The 14678-nt window shown below is 44.5% G+C and overlaps 3 protein-coding genes across 18 annotated transcripts in view; 2 read left to right on the top strand and 1 right to left on the bottom strand.

The window, feature by feature from the left end:
- Nucleotides 1-3947: 3947 nt before the first annotated feature.
- Nucleotides 3948-11973, top strand: MORN4 (MORN repeat containing 4). 2 transcript variants are annotated; one of them, XM_051981808.1, is made up of 7 exons: nt 3948-4047; nt 5011-5143; nt 7494-7683; nt 8526-8664; nt 9694-9808; nt 10214-10323; nt 10640-11973. In XM_051981808.1, the coding sequence occupies exons 4-7, from the start codon at nt 8598-8600 to the stop codon at nt 10786-10788; spliced, it is 441 nt and encodes a 146-aa protein (XP_051837768.1). In that variant the 5' UTR covers nt 3948-4047; nt 5011-5143; nt 7494-7683; nt 8526-8597; the 3' UTR covers nt 10789-11973. The 2 variants fall into 2 exon arrangements, with proteins under 2 accessions (XP_051837768.1, XP_051837769.1); XM_051981809.1 differs by lacking the exon at nt 5011-5143.
- Nucleotides 11974-12062: 89 nt separating this feature from the next.
- Nucleotides 12063-13800, top strand: LOC127551748 (protein mono-ADP-ribosyltransferase PARP4-like). Of its 14 annotated transcripts, none has more exons than XM_051981801.1 (4): nt 12063-12641; nt 12700-12776; nt 12854-13022; nt 13115-13800. In XM_051981801.1, exons 1-4 carry the CDS (start codon nt 12507-12509, stop codon nt 13451-13453), a joined length of 720 nt encoding a protein of 239 aa, XP_051837761.1. In that variant the 5' UTR covers nt 12063-12506; the 3' UTR covers nt 13454-13800. The 14 variants fall into 14 exon arrangements, with proteins under 14 accessions (XP_051837761.1, XP_051837762.1, XP_051837756.1 ...); XM_051981802.1 differs by having other exon boundaries at nt 12700-12853; nt 12946-13022; XM_051981796.1 differs by lacking the exon at nt 12700-12776 and adding an exon at nt 12777-12853 and having other exon boundaries at nt 12063-12699; nt 12946-13022.
- A 95-nt stretch (nt 13801-13895) lies between these two features.
- Nucleotides 13896-14678, bottom strand: part of HOGA1 (4-hydroxy-2-oxoglutarate aldolase 1) — a 28084-nt gene continuing 27301 nt past the window's right edge. For both annotated transcript variants that reach the window (XM_051981786.1, XM_051981787.1), the window contains one exon: nt 13896-14257. In XM_051981786.1, the coding sequence (XP_051837746.1) occupies nt 14108-14257 (150 nt within the window). In that variant the 3' untranslated portion in view covers nt 13896-14107. The remainder of the gene's footprint in view (nt 14258-14678) is intronic.

Below are 14678 nucleotides of genomic sequence, written 5' to 3'. Positions count from 1 at the left end.
GTATCTTCAGTATTTAACACAGCATCAGGCATATGTGTCTCATTCTCCTGGTCTCATGGGGTTTTCTTGGAAAAGATACTAAAATGGTTTGCTATTTCCTTCTCCAGTGGATTAAGGCAAGAAGAAATTAAGTTTATTTGCCTAGGGTCATATAGCTAGTATCTGAGGCTGAATTTGCATCTTCCTGACTCTAGACCCAGTGCTCTATTCTGTGCCATCTAGCTGCTCCATCAGACATATAGTAGACATTAAATACTGTAAGTGCTTGTTGTTTGATTGATTAAATCCAACATCCAACTCTTCCCATAAATCCCTAGCTTGGAGGCCAAAGTAAATATTTATTGAATTGATTTGTTCTTTTGGACTTTTAAAATGCATTGTGGTGATCTCATTGATTCCTATGGATTCAATTATCATCTCTCAGCAAATGATTCTCAGATTTACTTATCCAAGCTTTCAATATTTGTTTCACATCTCCAGCTGCCCTTTGGACATCACAACTGAATATGCTATAGACACCCTAAATTCAACATTTCCTAAATTGGACATTGTCTTCACCTCCAAAGCTACTCTTCTTCCTTTCTTACGATTAAGGGTATCCTCCCAACAACTCAGGTTTACAACCTAGATCACTTCTTCAATTACTACTATCTCTCACTCATAATCCAATCAGTTGCCAAATCTGGTCTATTCTATCTTCATAATATCCCCTTCCTCTGCCACACCCAGTGCGTGCTTTTATTGACAAATACCTAAACTATTTCAACAGTGTTGGTTTGTCTCCTTTGCCTTAAATATACTTCCATACTCCAATCCATCTTCTTCTCAATTACTATAGTGATTTTTTTTTAACTCTAAAAAGCATTTATTTGTTGAATGTAAGGCTATATGTCTCTTCAAATATTTTTAAATAAATAAAATTTTTAAAAATAGACATTCAGTCCCATAGTCCTCTTTCTAGCCAATCCATCTTCCACTCAATTACTACAGTGATCTTTTTTTTAAACTCTAAAGAGCATTTATTTGTTGAATGTAAGGCTATGTGTCTCTTCAAATATTTTTAAATAAATAAAAATTTTAAAAATAGACATTCAGTCCCATAGTCCTCTTTCTAGATGCAGAGGCTTCTCTCCATCACAATCGATTGGAATTGGCCTGAATCATCTCATTATTGAAAAGAATCACATCACATCCATCAGAGTTGATCATCATATAATCTTGTTGTTGCTGTGCACAATGTTCTCTTGGTTCTACTCATAAAATGATCTTAAAGTACAGACCTAACCCCTTTTATTCAATAAATTCCAGTGGCTTCACGTTACCTCTATACTCAAATTATAAAATCATCTCTTTTTTTAAAACTTCTGTCTGAAGCTACATTTGAACTGAGATCTTCCTGATTCCAGGTCCGGCAGTCCTGTATCACTATGAGGCAGAAAGCTATCTTGTAACTCTTGGTACTGAGATTCCTTTTTTCATAGAATTTTGCCTTAGATGTAATTCTATGTTGCTCTCCAAGGTGTTTTTTTCAAGTCCAGAGGTGAGACAATTAGATGGAGCAATGGATAGAGCACTGGCCCTGGAATCGGGAGGACCTGAGTTCAAATGTGACCTCAGAAACTTTATCCATACTAGCCTTGTGACCTCTTAACCCCAGTTGCCTAGCTATAAAAAAAAAAAAAAAAGTTAAGAGTCCACAGACATTCTCCTCTTATCTGCCATGATGGGGTCATACTACCTGAAGCTTCAGGAGGATGTGCCTTCCACATCGATCTATAGCCTCTAGCATACCTGTGATGACCTATGTTGCCACCATTCACCTCTGGCTCTCCTGAACTAAAGTCATTGCCTAAATATATCCTTCTTACAATACTCACATTATAGCAAAAAAAGAAAAAAAATCAGAGACAGAGGCTGTATGCTAACAGACACACCATTGCATTTATATAACACTTAGATTTGCACAATTCTTTACATATATTAACTCATTTGATCCTGATTAACAACCTTATGAGGTAAGTGCTCTTTTACAGATAAGGGAATTAAAAATACTGGTAACTTAAGTGACTTGCACAGAGTCACAGAGTTAGTAAATATCTGAAGCAGGATTTGAATTCATTTTGTTAAGTCAAAGACCTGCATTCTCTCCACTGAACACTTAGGTTCTGTCCCCCTTTATTCAATATCAGTTCATACAAATCTTTTCAAGCTTTTCTGAAATCAGCCTGTTCATCATTTCTTATATAGTCTCTATATATTCCATTACATTCACATACTATAATTTATCCAGCCATTCCTCAACTGATGGACATCCACTCATTTTCCAATATCTTGCTACTAAAAAAAAGGAGGTGCTACAAATATTTTTTGCACCTGAGGGTTCTTTTCCATCTTTTATGATGTCTTTGGGATACAGAACTGAACAAGATGAGGTGAGATCTTTCAAAACAGTTGTGAAAATCGAGTAAGGCTTCATCTACTTCAGAGATTGAGTAGGCCTGGAGGACTTTAAGCATTGAGTCAAGGGCATACTTAAGTCCCCTTCCTGCTATCCTCCTATGACAACAGCGTCTCCCTATTTCAGGCAAATGTGGGCAACTATGTACTTATCGGTCAAGTTCAATATCTTGGATAGTTCCCACATTTAGAATGCAAGATCCTCAGCCAATAAGAATGAGGGTCAGTGGTGGGAGCGGGTATTTGGTTAGGCATTAAAAGTCTTGACCCTGCCCAGGAAGGTGCTTCCTCGCTTGGATTGTTTGCTTGATGGGTGGGCCGCCCTTCTCCAGAGATTATATAATAAACTTTGCTTTACTTCTAGAGATCTCTCCAGCTTTTTTTATTAAATGGTGACCCCTCACCATTTCTGAACCACACAGAACCATGAGTGATTGGATCAACAGTGGGCAACTTCCCAAGATTGTCAAGGTAGTCTTGCTTTCTCAAAGCTGCAAAGGAAAGAAAAAATGTGATCCTTGTGCTCATTCAGTCTCTGTACCTCTGGGCCAATAATGCCTTTTCACCATCATTCAAGCCTCTCAATCGTGTATGATAGACACGGTTTCCCCCAGGTTCCGCGTGGTTGCTTCGGCTGAAACTAAGGGGGAATATCTATGCATGCTCCAAAGATGGAAGCCCAGGTGCCAATCCACCCCTATTTCCGTATGAAACTACTGGACTGTGTACCTGTGGATTCTGATTTTTGTGACTGGATAACAGAACTCCGGTTCTAAAGTTTCATTTACCCCTTTTCTGCTGAAGGGGGGAGCGGGGGCAGAAATGATGGGGGAGAGCATTCTACACATCAGGATAGCCAGGGGCGGGGAAATGTCCTGAGTAGGGACATAGAAAGTCTCATCTGCGGATGCTAATAAAAGGAAGAGTCGCGACTCCCAATTCTTCCAATCCATTTGAGCAGCCAAGCTTTGCCTTGGGATGTTTGGCAGGAAGTAAAGGAACTGACAATATATGCAGTAAGTGAAGAAAGGAGGGAAGGCAAAGTATTTTAAATATGCCAGCCTATGGACTGTGCAAATTCACAGGTAGAAAAACTAAGGGCAGTGCTGCTTTACAATCGTGATACTGGAGAAGAGTGCAGAGAGGCTTATAAAAGTTGGAGTTGTAATGGCTATTGGAGTGGGAGTGCTTCTTGCTTAAGAGTCTCGCACGAGCTGTCCCTCGTGTGGTTGACACACGGGTTACTAATACCAGCAGAGGATGGGGGGATGGCGGACACAAAGCTGCCCGGAACTCCAGTACAAAGGATCTCGCCCACTAAGGACGCGTCCCTTCGTTACACTCTTCGCCCCGCACAAAGATGGCGAAAACGATCCCGGGAATGTCCAATGAGAAGAGGCGTTGCTGCCGGTTGCCCAGGTAACAACCAACGGGCTGCGGGGACTCTGCTCGGTGCCGCGCCGGGGTCCCGGAGGGGGCGGGGTTGCGAGAGGGTTCCAAGGGAGACTGTGGAGCGACCAGCGGCGGCGGCTGACCAGACGGAATCGGAGGCGTGGAAGCCGAGACTCGGGAGTCTTGAAGGGAACCCAGGTCAGCTGGCGTGAGGGGAGGGAACGAGATGCAGGTAGAGTGGGTGTGGCCGTGGGTGTGGTCAGGGATGGCGCCGACGCGAGGATGTTGAGCTTGTCCTTTGCCAGGGGAGCCCTCCGAGTCGGGCCTGGCCTCCCGGGCGTGGGTGGGAACCGATGGCCGGGATCACCGAGCTCTAACGAGCTGAGTGCCGGTAATAATAATAAAAGCCAATCCAGCATCGCTAGTCTGAGCGGCGCTCTAAGGTGTGCGGAGCGCCTCCCTGGCATTAGGTCATCGCAGCCTCTCGCCATCCCCGTGCAGGTAAATCTCCCCATTCTACAGATGAGGAGACGGAGTTTCAGAGAGGTGAGGGGACTGACTCCTCTTCTGGCTGCTTTGCCGCTAACCAACCTCTTCCTTTCCGATCCCTGGAGTTTCTTGCCCTCTTTAATGGAACCTGCCCCACAAACTTCCTAACTAGGACTCCTGGATGGTGATGAAAATTTTATTTCCATTTAATTTGTGGTTTTTGTATGTGAATATTTAAAATAAATTTCTTGGGTATGTTAAATTTAAAATATGGCACCAGAAAGGACCGTTGCTAAGAGTTAGAGGATTCCGTTTCAAATCTTATCTAGATCTGCCGTTAGGCTCCCATATGATTTGGGACAAACTTGAAGTCCCTCCAACTCTCTGAACTTCAATTTTCTCAAGCAAAATGAAGACCCTTCGAGCCCCTTCGGGATGATTGTTGTCAGATTGTATTAGTGTCAGAGTAGGTCCTTCTTGAATTCACATGTACCTGTTCCGTGGTTCAGTTGGAACTGGGAGGATGGTGATGATGGAGACTGGAAATATTGAGGATGTGTATGACCAAGTCCAAGTATTTGATCCTTGTTGGATCATCTTCTGTTCATGTAATAGAAGATGCAGTATCAAGAAAGAATTTATTAAAAACTTTTTTTTTACTCTCATTAACAGTGATAAAGCCTGCATATTTAGCCTTTGACATCTCAGTGCCTGCAAAAAGCTAAGATGTGAGGAGTGTCTGAAACAGAAGAAATATATACAGCGACCCTCTTGTGAAGGTGGCAGTCTTGAATTTATTCTCAAGGTATCTGAATGAGTCGAGGATACCAAAGACGTCATTTAAATCTTAGTCCTTAATATTAACACACACACATAATCCTTCACATTAAAAAATTGGGAGATTGTCAGTAAGTACTGGCATATAGGCCTATATTCCCCATATCTGCAATATTTTTATGGTAATAATTTATATGCAACAAGGGATTGCTAGCAAGAACTAGGGAGAAGTGATAGAGAGCCCACACAATCTTTGCGGTTTCCCCATACAATGTTAAGATCTAGAGATATCTGCTTCTCTGTTCCTTTCCCCCTCCCCCTCCCTGCCAGGTTGATTTGATTCTGCTATAGAGGATTTAGTTACAGGGGGATCCAGACAGGAGTTGTACAAAATACAATGGGAAGGGATGATTGGGCTTAGATATGCAATATTGGAGAAAAATGCCCATATCAATGGAATCAAATATCCATCAGAATATCCAAGTTGAATTTCAAGGCCTGTCTGATATTTATCAGTCTTTATTTCTTTCTCTTTAGGATTGTTAAAACCTAAGTACTAATATCTTTTTTAATCAAGGAGAAAGCTTTGTTGAAATCTGAATTATGACATTATCTGGGAGTGTAGTATTTTTGGAATATTATAGACTAGAACATAAGCAGGTAAAGTAGACAGTAAAATGTGCTTTAGCTTAGGAGATTCTGTCCCCATATAAAACAGCCTTCTTTATTTGGGGACAGGTTATTCCATGCTCATAAAATGATAATTCCATTGTAAGGACTGAGTAGCATGTTAGTTCATCCATTCTCTGAGACAGCAGAGTAATTTCCTTTTGAGCAAATGTTTGGCATTTGCTTTGTAGCTTTAGAACTCATTCATTTATCCAGAGTACAGAAAAAGATAGAAAAGGTAGGTGTCTGTTAAGAATCATGAATCATCTTGCCTTTGTGGCTGGATTCCATTTCTAAACCTGGATTCTAAGCCTAGAGTTTCTATATCCTCTTTAAAATGATGATTTTAATAACTTGCACAAATATTGATTTGAGTTCATTGTTAAAGTAATTTGTACTCTGGCAGCTTTTGTTACATGCTAATTAAGCTCCAGGCTTTGTTAGCAGGTGTTACCTTTTTTTTAAAAACTAGTAAATTTATCACTGACCAAGGTCAGTGATAAAATTCTATTTCTGAGCTATTGGCAGTACAGCTGTCCATTAATCAGTTTGAATCATTATGGAAGTGAAAGCAGTAAATTTCTCTATTGTCCCCAAACAGCTGAAATAAGATTTAGACAGTTGTTGCCGCTGCTTGGCTGTTGGCTGGGATTCTCAATTTTTTTTTTCAATAGCATTCCTACTTGTACTCTCTGGAGTATGTTAGTGGTACAAATTCTGTATCAAATAGACAGTTGCCAGGAGGATAGGCCACACTTCCCTGGGGACTTTGTAACTTATGCTTTAAAACCAAATGAAAAAGGGTGGCCAAGGCAGAGCCTCCTTAATTGAGTCCTGGTAACAAGAAAGTAATCCATAGCATTTCATCAGCTTTCTTATTTGGGGCTTATTCCCACAGGGCCAACAAACAACATATCAAAGGCATGCTTGGTTCCCTAGCTAAGGATCAATTCAGTGTCTTCTCGGTCGATAAAGCTAATGACTTATGTTTTCTCTTCCAATATCGAACAGGTTCCTCAGAAACAGAGATTTAGTTCCTCAGTGGGGTTGCTGATTTCATGCTAGTCCCTTCCACAAAACCTCTTGGAACAAACTGTGCAAACCTTTGAGGCATAGCAATGTTTATTTGTTTCAGCTGAACTTGTTAAGTAATTGCCCTAGCATAACCTTCTTAGGAAAATTGTCACTTGGAATTTGCTTTTGAAATTACTTTTTCAATGATAGAATATGTAGCACTGTATCTTGCCATCAATCCTGAATGATCTCAAATGAGTGGAATGGTGGTCATAGATTATACTGCCTCTGATAGTATGGAAGAACCATCCTTAGGCCTTATTTATCAAAACGACTGTCTGAACTGGAAAGAGTTATCCCCTGAGATGGAAAACCATTCCTCTTGCTCTCATTAATGTTGTATTTGCAATTGAGTCATGTTGACCTGCACCCAGACTTTGTCTGATGCTAACTTGTGAGATAAGGGCCTTGTGAGTCTGAAACTGGAGCTGAGGGCCTGGAATACTGATGGATGGGAAGGTGTGCTGGGAACTGAGCTCTGCATTTGTTTGGAGAAAATAGGTCATCAGGATATTAGGGGAAAGAAGGAATGCTTAGCCTAGAGGAAACTTCAAGGGAAGATGGTTATAGTGTTTCTATATTTCAAGTGCAGTCATGAGACAAAGGGATTAAAGTTGTTTTGTTTGCTCCAAAAGGCAGAACTGAAAGTCAGAGTGGAAGCTGCAGAGAAGCACATTTGGACTCCTTGTAAGGAGAACTTAATAATAATGAAAGCTCTCTAGGAGGGGAATAGGCTGCCTGCCGAGGAAGTCAGTGTCCCAGTGCTGGCGGTCGAGAGAAAGCTGAATGCCTGGCCAGGATATTCTAGAAGTGATTTCTACTCAGGTATGGATTGGATGAGATAACACCTGAGGTTCCTGCTGACTCTTTGATTCTGATGACTTGTCCTAGATCTAGCATTTATACACAAACACACATACACACACACACACATACATATTCTCTCTCTCACTCACTATCACACACTCACTTAAGATGGAAACACCAGCTTTATGAGGGTAAGAGCATCTGGTTCAGCATCTTCCCAGGCAGGTCCTCTTACGCTAGGCTCTCTCTCATCTTCATTGCCTAACATGAATTTTCCACATTGTGGGCAAAAATCATTGAATTTTGTTGAATTATCTCCTAATTTTAAGATGTCAGAATCTCAATAATGAACTGTCTTAGAAAATTTATGGCATTTAGTGCCTAAATATTTTATGATAGTAAATGTTCTTTCTTCTCCACCCTCACCCCCTTCTTTCATGAAGTTTTTCATACCCATTGTCATCTTAATTAGTTTCCCTCTCCTTTGCATATTGGCAGTACTTATGATTGGATTTAATTTTCAGTTTTAGATTTAATTGTATCTTAGACTGTTCATTTTTCTTCTTAAATCAACAAATAAATTGTAAAATCCTTGAACTCAGTTCTTTTGTACTTACTAAGCTCAAAGTAGGACTTCATTTTGATTATTCTTTCTTCACATGAAATCTTAGAAAATAAGACTTTGCTCACATTTCAAAAATTAGGTGAAGGAGTTGGCTAGAAGATGAGAATAATTAAAAGGGGGTAATGGTGGTTGGGAAAAGGATGTTTTTCATAGGATCTATTTGAACTCGTGAAAATTTGGGTGGGTTGAGAAGCTTTTACAAACATATTTGCAAAGCTGCTTTCCTTTTCTCTAGCTGTCCTATGACGATAGCAAGCTTCTGCCTGTTTCCTGCGGTTGTCACCCTGCTCTTCTGTAAACTGTCACCATGACTTTGACAAAAGGCTCCTTCACCTACTCCAGCGGGGAGGAATATCGTGGCGAGTGGAAGGAGGGTGAGAAGGGCATTGAAGGTCGCCAGAGATGAGAATTCTTCTCTGGTTAAAGGGAAAGTATAGTAGGGTATTTGAATCAATTTTGCTGGGTCATCTCTTCTCCCTAGCATCTTTCCTTTGTACTATGTATGAGTAAAAGAGTTAACATGCAATGTTAGTTTCCCTTCATCTCACACCCAGTGCTGTCCTCTGTAAAATTTGGAATGGTTCGACATCTTTCAGTGATGTTACTCAGGTATATGTTTATATAAGAAAAATATAACTAATCATTTTTAAAGTACAAGAATTAAGGATATCTTCAATTCAACCTTCATTATTCTGGTAGCAAACAACTAGAAGAATAAATAATACTTTTACCCTTGTTTGACCCCATTCCTTTTGTGGCAAATTTCATGTTCCTACAATGGAAGTATTCCATCATGGAAGCTTGACTGAGTATGTGACCTGGAGGAGTGATGTCACCTTCCAAACCTTTTTCCTTCTCTCCCAAGGTCCATCTTCATGCCCTCCAAGAACTGATGTGTAATTTCTGGGTAGTCCCAGGAAATGACAGTTTTTTCTTTCTAAAATAAACTCCATTCTCCATTGTCTCAAGAGATTATTGTTTACCCAGCATCTTGCTTTGTTTCCTGGCCAATTCACTGGGCAAGTAGAGCACTTAGCCATTGCCTTAAGAGTTAATTTTTTTTCCATCTTTCACGCTGCCGAGGGGCAGTGTTTTTGTTGAGATGTTCTCTGGTATTTTTCTTGTTGCTTTCACTTGTGAAGAGAAACTAAACCAGTTGGTTGTAAATTGAGGAGGGGAAGTCCCAGGAAGTCCCGTTGTCTTCAGTGGCAGCTTTGGTACTTTGTGTTCCTAGCTCTTTGAGCACCAGAATGCTAAGCACAGCTGATGCACTAACTTCTCCTCTTTTTTATCTTTTAGGGTAACTGTCCTCTTTGAGTCGGTGGTCTGTAAGGGAAGGGATGATAGGAAGGTACCCAGGAGCTGCCCCCTTCCAGTCTAACACTGTCTTTTTCTTTGCTTAGGCCGCAGGCATGGCATTGGTCAACTGATGTTTGCAGATGGTGGCACCTACCTGGGTCATTTTGAGAATGGACTCTTTAATGGCTTTGGGGTACTGACTTTCTCAGATGGTTCAAGGTGGGTACTTGGTCTTCTCTCCTTTCAGCCTTAGACCAGGGAGGCTCCAGTCAACAAATGGGATCATAATAAACAGTTTGCTCACTCTGAGCCAGCCCCAGTTCCTGCAGATCCTGCCAGCAAAGAGTCTGTGCGGCTCTCCTGATTGATCTTAAATATGTCAAGATTTTGAAGCTTTTCTGAAGTGGCCAGGAGGAAAGTGACCTTTTGACTCTTACTCTCCTTCACTTTCCATCCCACATTTTCCTCTTATGTTCCCTTCTTTCTTTCCTGGGCTATTTCAGTCACTAACTCTGATTGAGTGTGGTTAGAGATTGGAAATAGGTGAAATAATCTGTATGTTAGCTCAAACCCAGCTTGGAGTCTCTGCCCAAATGGCTGACATCTTGGTGTCTCTCTCTGCAGATATGAGGGGGAGTTTGCCCAAGGAAAGTTCAACGGTGTTGGAGTTTTTATTCGCCATGACAACATGACCTTTGAGGGAGAATTCAAGAGTGGCAGAGTAGATGGTTTTGGTCAGTAACAACCACATGGTGGATTCTTCTCTCAGTTCATCTAGTCAGGGCTGGGCCTTCCCTTTGTTCCAGGCAGTTGGATTGTTGAGCATGAATAAGTGGGATAGCCTCTGAGAGCAACTTCTCCCTTTTGACTCACTGATGCTTAAGAGCCCCATCTTTTCCCTCCATGATCCTCATCATGGGGGAGCTAGCAACTTCTCAGAGGCCTGTGAAGCATTTTATGACTCCTCTGAATTGGATTTGACTTGAGACATTTGAGTAGCTTCCTGTAATAATGTCTCTCTTTTTTTCCTTCTTTTATCTCATCTCACAGGCCTGCTGACTTTCCCTGATGGTTCTCATGGAGTTCCTCGAAATGAAGGTCTGTTTGAGAATAATAAGTTGCTACGGCGAGAAAAGTGTTCTGCAGTGATCCAGCGGGCCCAGAGGGCTTCCGAGTCGGCCCGGAACCTCCCAGTGTGACAGGGGATGCCATGGCCCTGCCAGCAGGAGGACTGAGCAGACGATCGCCTCTGTTCATTCACTGAGGGTGAAGCAATGAACCAGACCCAAGATTCTTTGAGTTACAAACACCAACCAGTTGCCTTCTAACACCTCCCTTTGTCTGCCAATCAAGAGTTAGGTTGTGAATTGGGGTCCCTGACAGGTCCTAGTGAACAGGGAGCAGCTGATTTCAGTTTTGCCTTGGCCCTCCCCCTTGTCTGCTGCTGCTCAGACCAGCTGCCTTTATCCACGCCCTGGAACTCTCCATCCCTAAATCCCTGCAGGGCCCCCAGCCCCGCTGCCTTCTCCATCCCGGGGCCATGGTTGCCGGCAGTGTCCTTAGTGCCCCACCTCCTTTGAGAGAGGTGAACCAACAGCCACCCCTCAGCAGTGGCTCATACCTGGGGCTTCCTTGGGGAGGGAAGATAATGGATCACCTAGGGGACTGGGGAGAAGGCATGCAACAGGTGTCTAAGAGTCCAGCCTGGAGATTTTTTCTTAGGTTACCTTCTTTCATTATTGTTTGGAATATCACGTGAACTGGGCAGTCCTCTTTCTCAGTCCTTGGATGATGTAATGGGTCTTCATGTGTCCTTGACTTAACAGTGTAACTACATTACACAAAAAGACTCCATTTTTACATCTCATTTTTATGTCCCTTCATTGCTGTTCTGATATGGATAAGAAAGTGAGTGAAAAAAACAACAACCCACTATCTTAAAAAGCAGAGAACAGGGATGTCCAGGCCCACTAACAGTGGGTGAAGACCAGAACCGACTTAGTCTTCCTTAAGACTGGAAAGGAACTGGGTCTGCTGGGCTCCTTCTTGTGGACCATCTGGCCAGACTACAGGCAGCTTTCTGCAATTGGACAAAGGTGGCCAGTCAGGAATACACTGAGCTAATTACTCTTTGATGGACTATATCCAGGTCACCATAACTTCTTTGTCACCAGCCCTGGACATTAGGCCTGGAGACGAAAACTACTCATTAGCATCATACCCAGCTCATTCAGAAACTTTGTTTCCCTCAGACTTGAACACACCATACTTCATGTTATTCTCACATTGAATGTTTCATCTGCAGCAGATTTTGGTGGAAATGTTAGCTGTGTGCCTCTTTCATCTCTGGATTATACCGTTGAAATAAAAGTGTTTATAAGGAATCGTGCCTCCCAAGCTGCCAATATTTCCTTATTGCTTTTGATCCTTACACTTTGTAGCTGTGACTAGATCAGTAGGCCACAGGTTGAGATTCCAGATGCCTCCCCTTTGTTCCCTCCACTTTATTTGTGCTTTGTATTGGTCCTCTCACCTGGCTTTGAAATATTATTTATGGCATTCTCCTTAGTGCTATCCATTAGGGTCTGCTTTAAGTGCTAAACCAGAGTGGACCTCAGAACAGGCCTTTGGGCTCTAGCTGGCAAAGGCCCTTTGGTGTCCAGGAAGGAAATTGCGTGGTGTGAGGAGAGGGCCAGATCAATTAGCATCTGTGTACTTTATTGCTCCTTATCACATGATTGAGGGACATTAATGAAGTTCCAGAACAATGGTTTTACCAATCGAAAGCAGCACTAGACTGGCTTCGTTAACACATGTCCACCAGGTGGCGCTGTGTGTTTGCGATTGACGAGGCTGATGGGCCCCAGGACTACAAACCTGAAATCACGCCATCATCCTATCCTCCAAGCATGGGGAGATGGCGCCACCATCTGCGGGGAGGTCACGCAGTCTTTCTATCCACCAATGTGGGGAAGGTCATGCCAAGTGGCCATCATCTTACCTTCTAAGTGCGGGGAGGGGGCGCCATCATCCACCCTCCAATTGCGGGGAGGTTGGGGAGGCTGCGCCATCACCCCAGGCACCATCATCCACCCTCCGATTGCGGGGAGGTTGGGGAGGCTGCGCCATCACACACCCTCCGAGCGCCAGGAGGGGGCGCCATCATCCACCCTCCGATTGCAGGGAGGTTGGGGAGGCTGCGCCATCACCCACCCTCCGAGCGCCAGGAGGGGGCGCCATCATCCACCCTCCGATTGCAGGGAGGTTGGGGAGGCTGCGCCATCACCCCAGGCACCATCATCCACCCTCCGAGCGCCAGGAGGTGGCGCCATCATCCACCCTCCGATTGCGGGGAGGTTGGGGAAGCTGCGCCATCACCCACCCTCCGAGCGCCAGGAGGGGGCGCCATCATCCACCCTCCGATTGCAGGGAGGTTGGGGAGGCTGCGCCATCACCCCAGGCGCCACCATCCACCCTCCGAGCGCCGGGAGGGGGCGCCATCATCCACCCTCCGATTGCGGGGAGGTTGGGGAAGCTGCGCCATCACCCACCCTCCGAGCGCCGGGAGGGGGCGCCATCATCCACCCTCCGATTGCAGGGAGGTTGGGGAGGCTGCGCCATCACCCCAGGCGCCATCATCCACCCTCCGAGCGCCGGGAGGGGGCGCCATCACCCACAGACCAAGCGTGGGGCTTTCGGGCCCCACCCTCCAATGCGGGGAATGGAGAGTCGATGGGCGGCCCGAGTTGTGGAGTACTGAGGGATTGGGAAGGGAAGAAGCGTTGTGAAGTGCCTACTGTGTGCCAGGCCCTCTCCGAAAGCTTGGGCGCTGTTGAGCGGGGCACGGGTGCAGCTCGGGGTTAAGGCCTTTGTCGGCTCTGAGACTGGGAGCTCTCGGTTTTGTTCCCGCGCGCTGCCACCAGCAGGCAGAAAGCCCGCTTACCAGCCTCACCATGCCTTTGTTCCGTACCAAACAGCCGCCTCAGGTTTGTCCTCCCAAGCCCGAGCAGCCCGCGTTTCATCCCCTCAGACATCCTCACTCCACTCAGCATGTAGCCCGCGCATCGCTCCCCACCCTCCCTTTTGGGTCCTGGGGTCAGAGGAAAAAGGCGGGGGCAGAGACCAAAGGAACCAAAAACATCTTCTCCTAACAGGGGACGCGGAAGAACATGAGTTGGTGAAACGGCTGAGAGGTTGGTGGTGCGGCGGCGTGAAGTAGCTCTGATGCTGCCACTTGCCCGGCCAGTAGTGTCTGGTGAGCGAGGAAGGGCCTGGAGACATCCTAACACCTCACATCTACACCGTGTTTCAAAATTTGTGAAGCTGCTTTTTGTAATATCTGACCCTCACAACACCCCTGTGAGGTAGGTGATTTCTGTCCCCATATTACAGCTGGGAAAACTGAGGTTGGATGGGAAAGAATGGGCACAGGGTAACAGTGCCGGATCTCCCCCTGACCTCCACCGGATCCTTAAAGCTATGGGTGTAGGAGGTAGAGGCCAGCTAGAGACCTGGCCATCACAGCCAGCCATTGGAGGTGAAATCCAAGCGCAGGTTCTCCTCCTCCTCAGGGCTCAGTTCCCGCAGTGGGGCACGACAAGGCCCTCCATAGTAGCCAAACCAGTCCATGGTTTTCTTCAGGCCCGGGATCCCAAAGCGTCGGGTGACCTGAGAGGAAATGTCAGAGGTAGTTTCTAACTTTATCCTGGGTCCCTCAAAGTTAGTGCTCCCTCCCACTTCTCCTGAGCCTAGAATAAAGAACTCCGAAGCTTGTACCACCAAGGGGGAAATCTGGAGCCAAAGTTCAGGTACTGAGGCACAAGGTAATTAGTGATGAGTGAGAATCGAGCATAGGACTACAGTTTTTGTCAAACAGGGAAAGATGGAGAGTTTTTTCACATATTTTTGGATCTGGAAGAAATACTTTAATCCAAACCCTTTTCATATTGACTCAAGGAAATGAAGGAAACAGACTGAAGGAAATGAAAGAGCAGACCATTAGTGATAAGTGGAAATGAGAACGAGGTTCCTCTCTTTCCTAACTTGTTTCCTTTCCTTTATCTGAATCTTATTTTCAATACCTTAGTTC

Source organism: Antechinus flavipes, chromosome 2 (assembly GCF_016432865.1).
Source record: "Antechinus flavipes isolate AdamAnt ecotype Samford, QLD, Australia chromosome 2, AdamAnt_v2, whole genome shotgun sequence".
NCBI classification, from domain to species: domain Eukaryota; kingdom Metazoa; phylum Chordata; class Mammalia; order Dasyuromorphia; family Dasyuridae; genus Antechinus; species Antechinus flavipes.
This window is presented reverse-complemented; position numbering and strand designations above follow the sequence as displayed.

Excerpts from the sequence above, each read along its gene's own strand:
- MORN4 (XM_051981809.1), top strand. The coding sequence starts at position 8,598 with ATGACTTTGACAAAAGGCTCCTTCACCTACTCCAGCGGGGAGGAATAT. Across the intron at positions 8,665-9,693 it reads TCGTGGCGAGTGGAAGGAGG|GCCGCAGGCATGGCATTGGT; the intron begins GTGAGAAGGGCA and ends TTCTTTGCTTAG. Across the intron at positions 9,809-10,213 it reads ACTTTCTCAGATGGTTCAAG|ATATGAGGGGGAGTTTGCCC; the intron begins GTGGGTACTTGG and ends CTCTCTCTGCAG.
- LOC127551748 (XM_051981788.1), top strand. The coding sequence starts at position 12,446 with ATGGGCCCCAGGACTACAAACCTGAAATCACGCCATCATCCTATCCTC. Across the intron at positions 12,642-12,699 it reads CACCCTCCAATTGCGGGGAG|GTTGGGGAGGCTGCGCCATC; the intron begins GTTGGGGAGGCT and ends GATTGCGGGGAG. Across the intron at positions 13,023-13,114 it reads CACCCTCCGATTGCAGGGAG|GTTGGGGAAGCTGCGCCATC; the intron begins GTTGGGGAGGCT and ends GATTGCGGGGAG.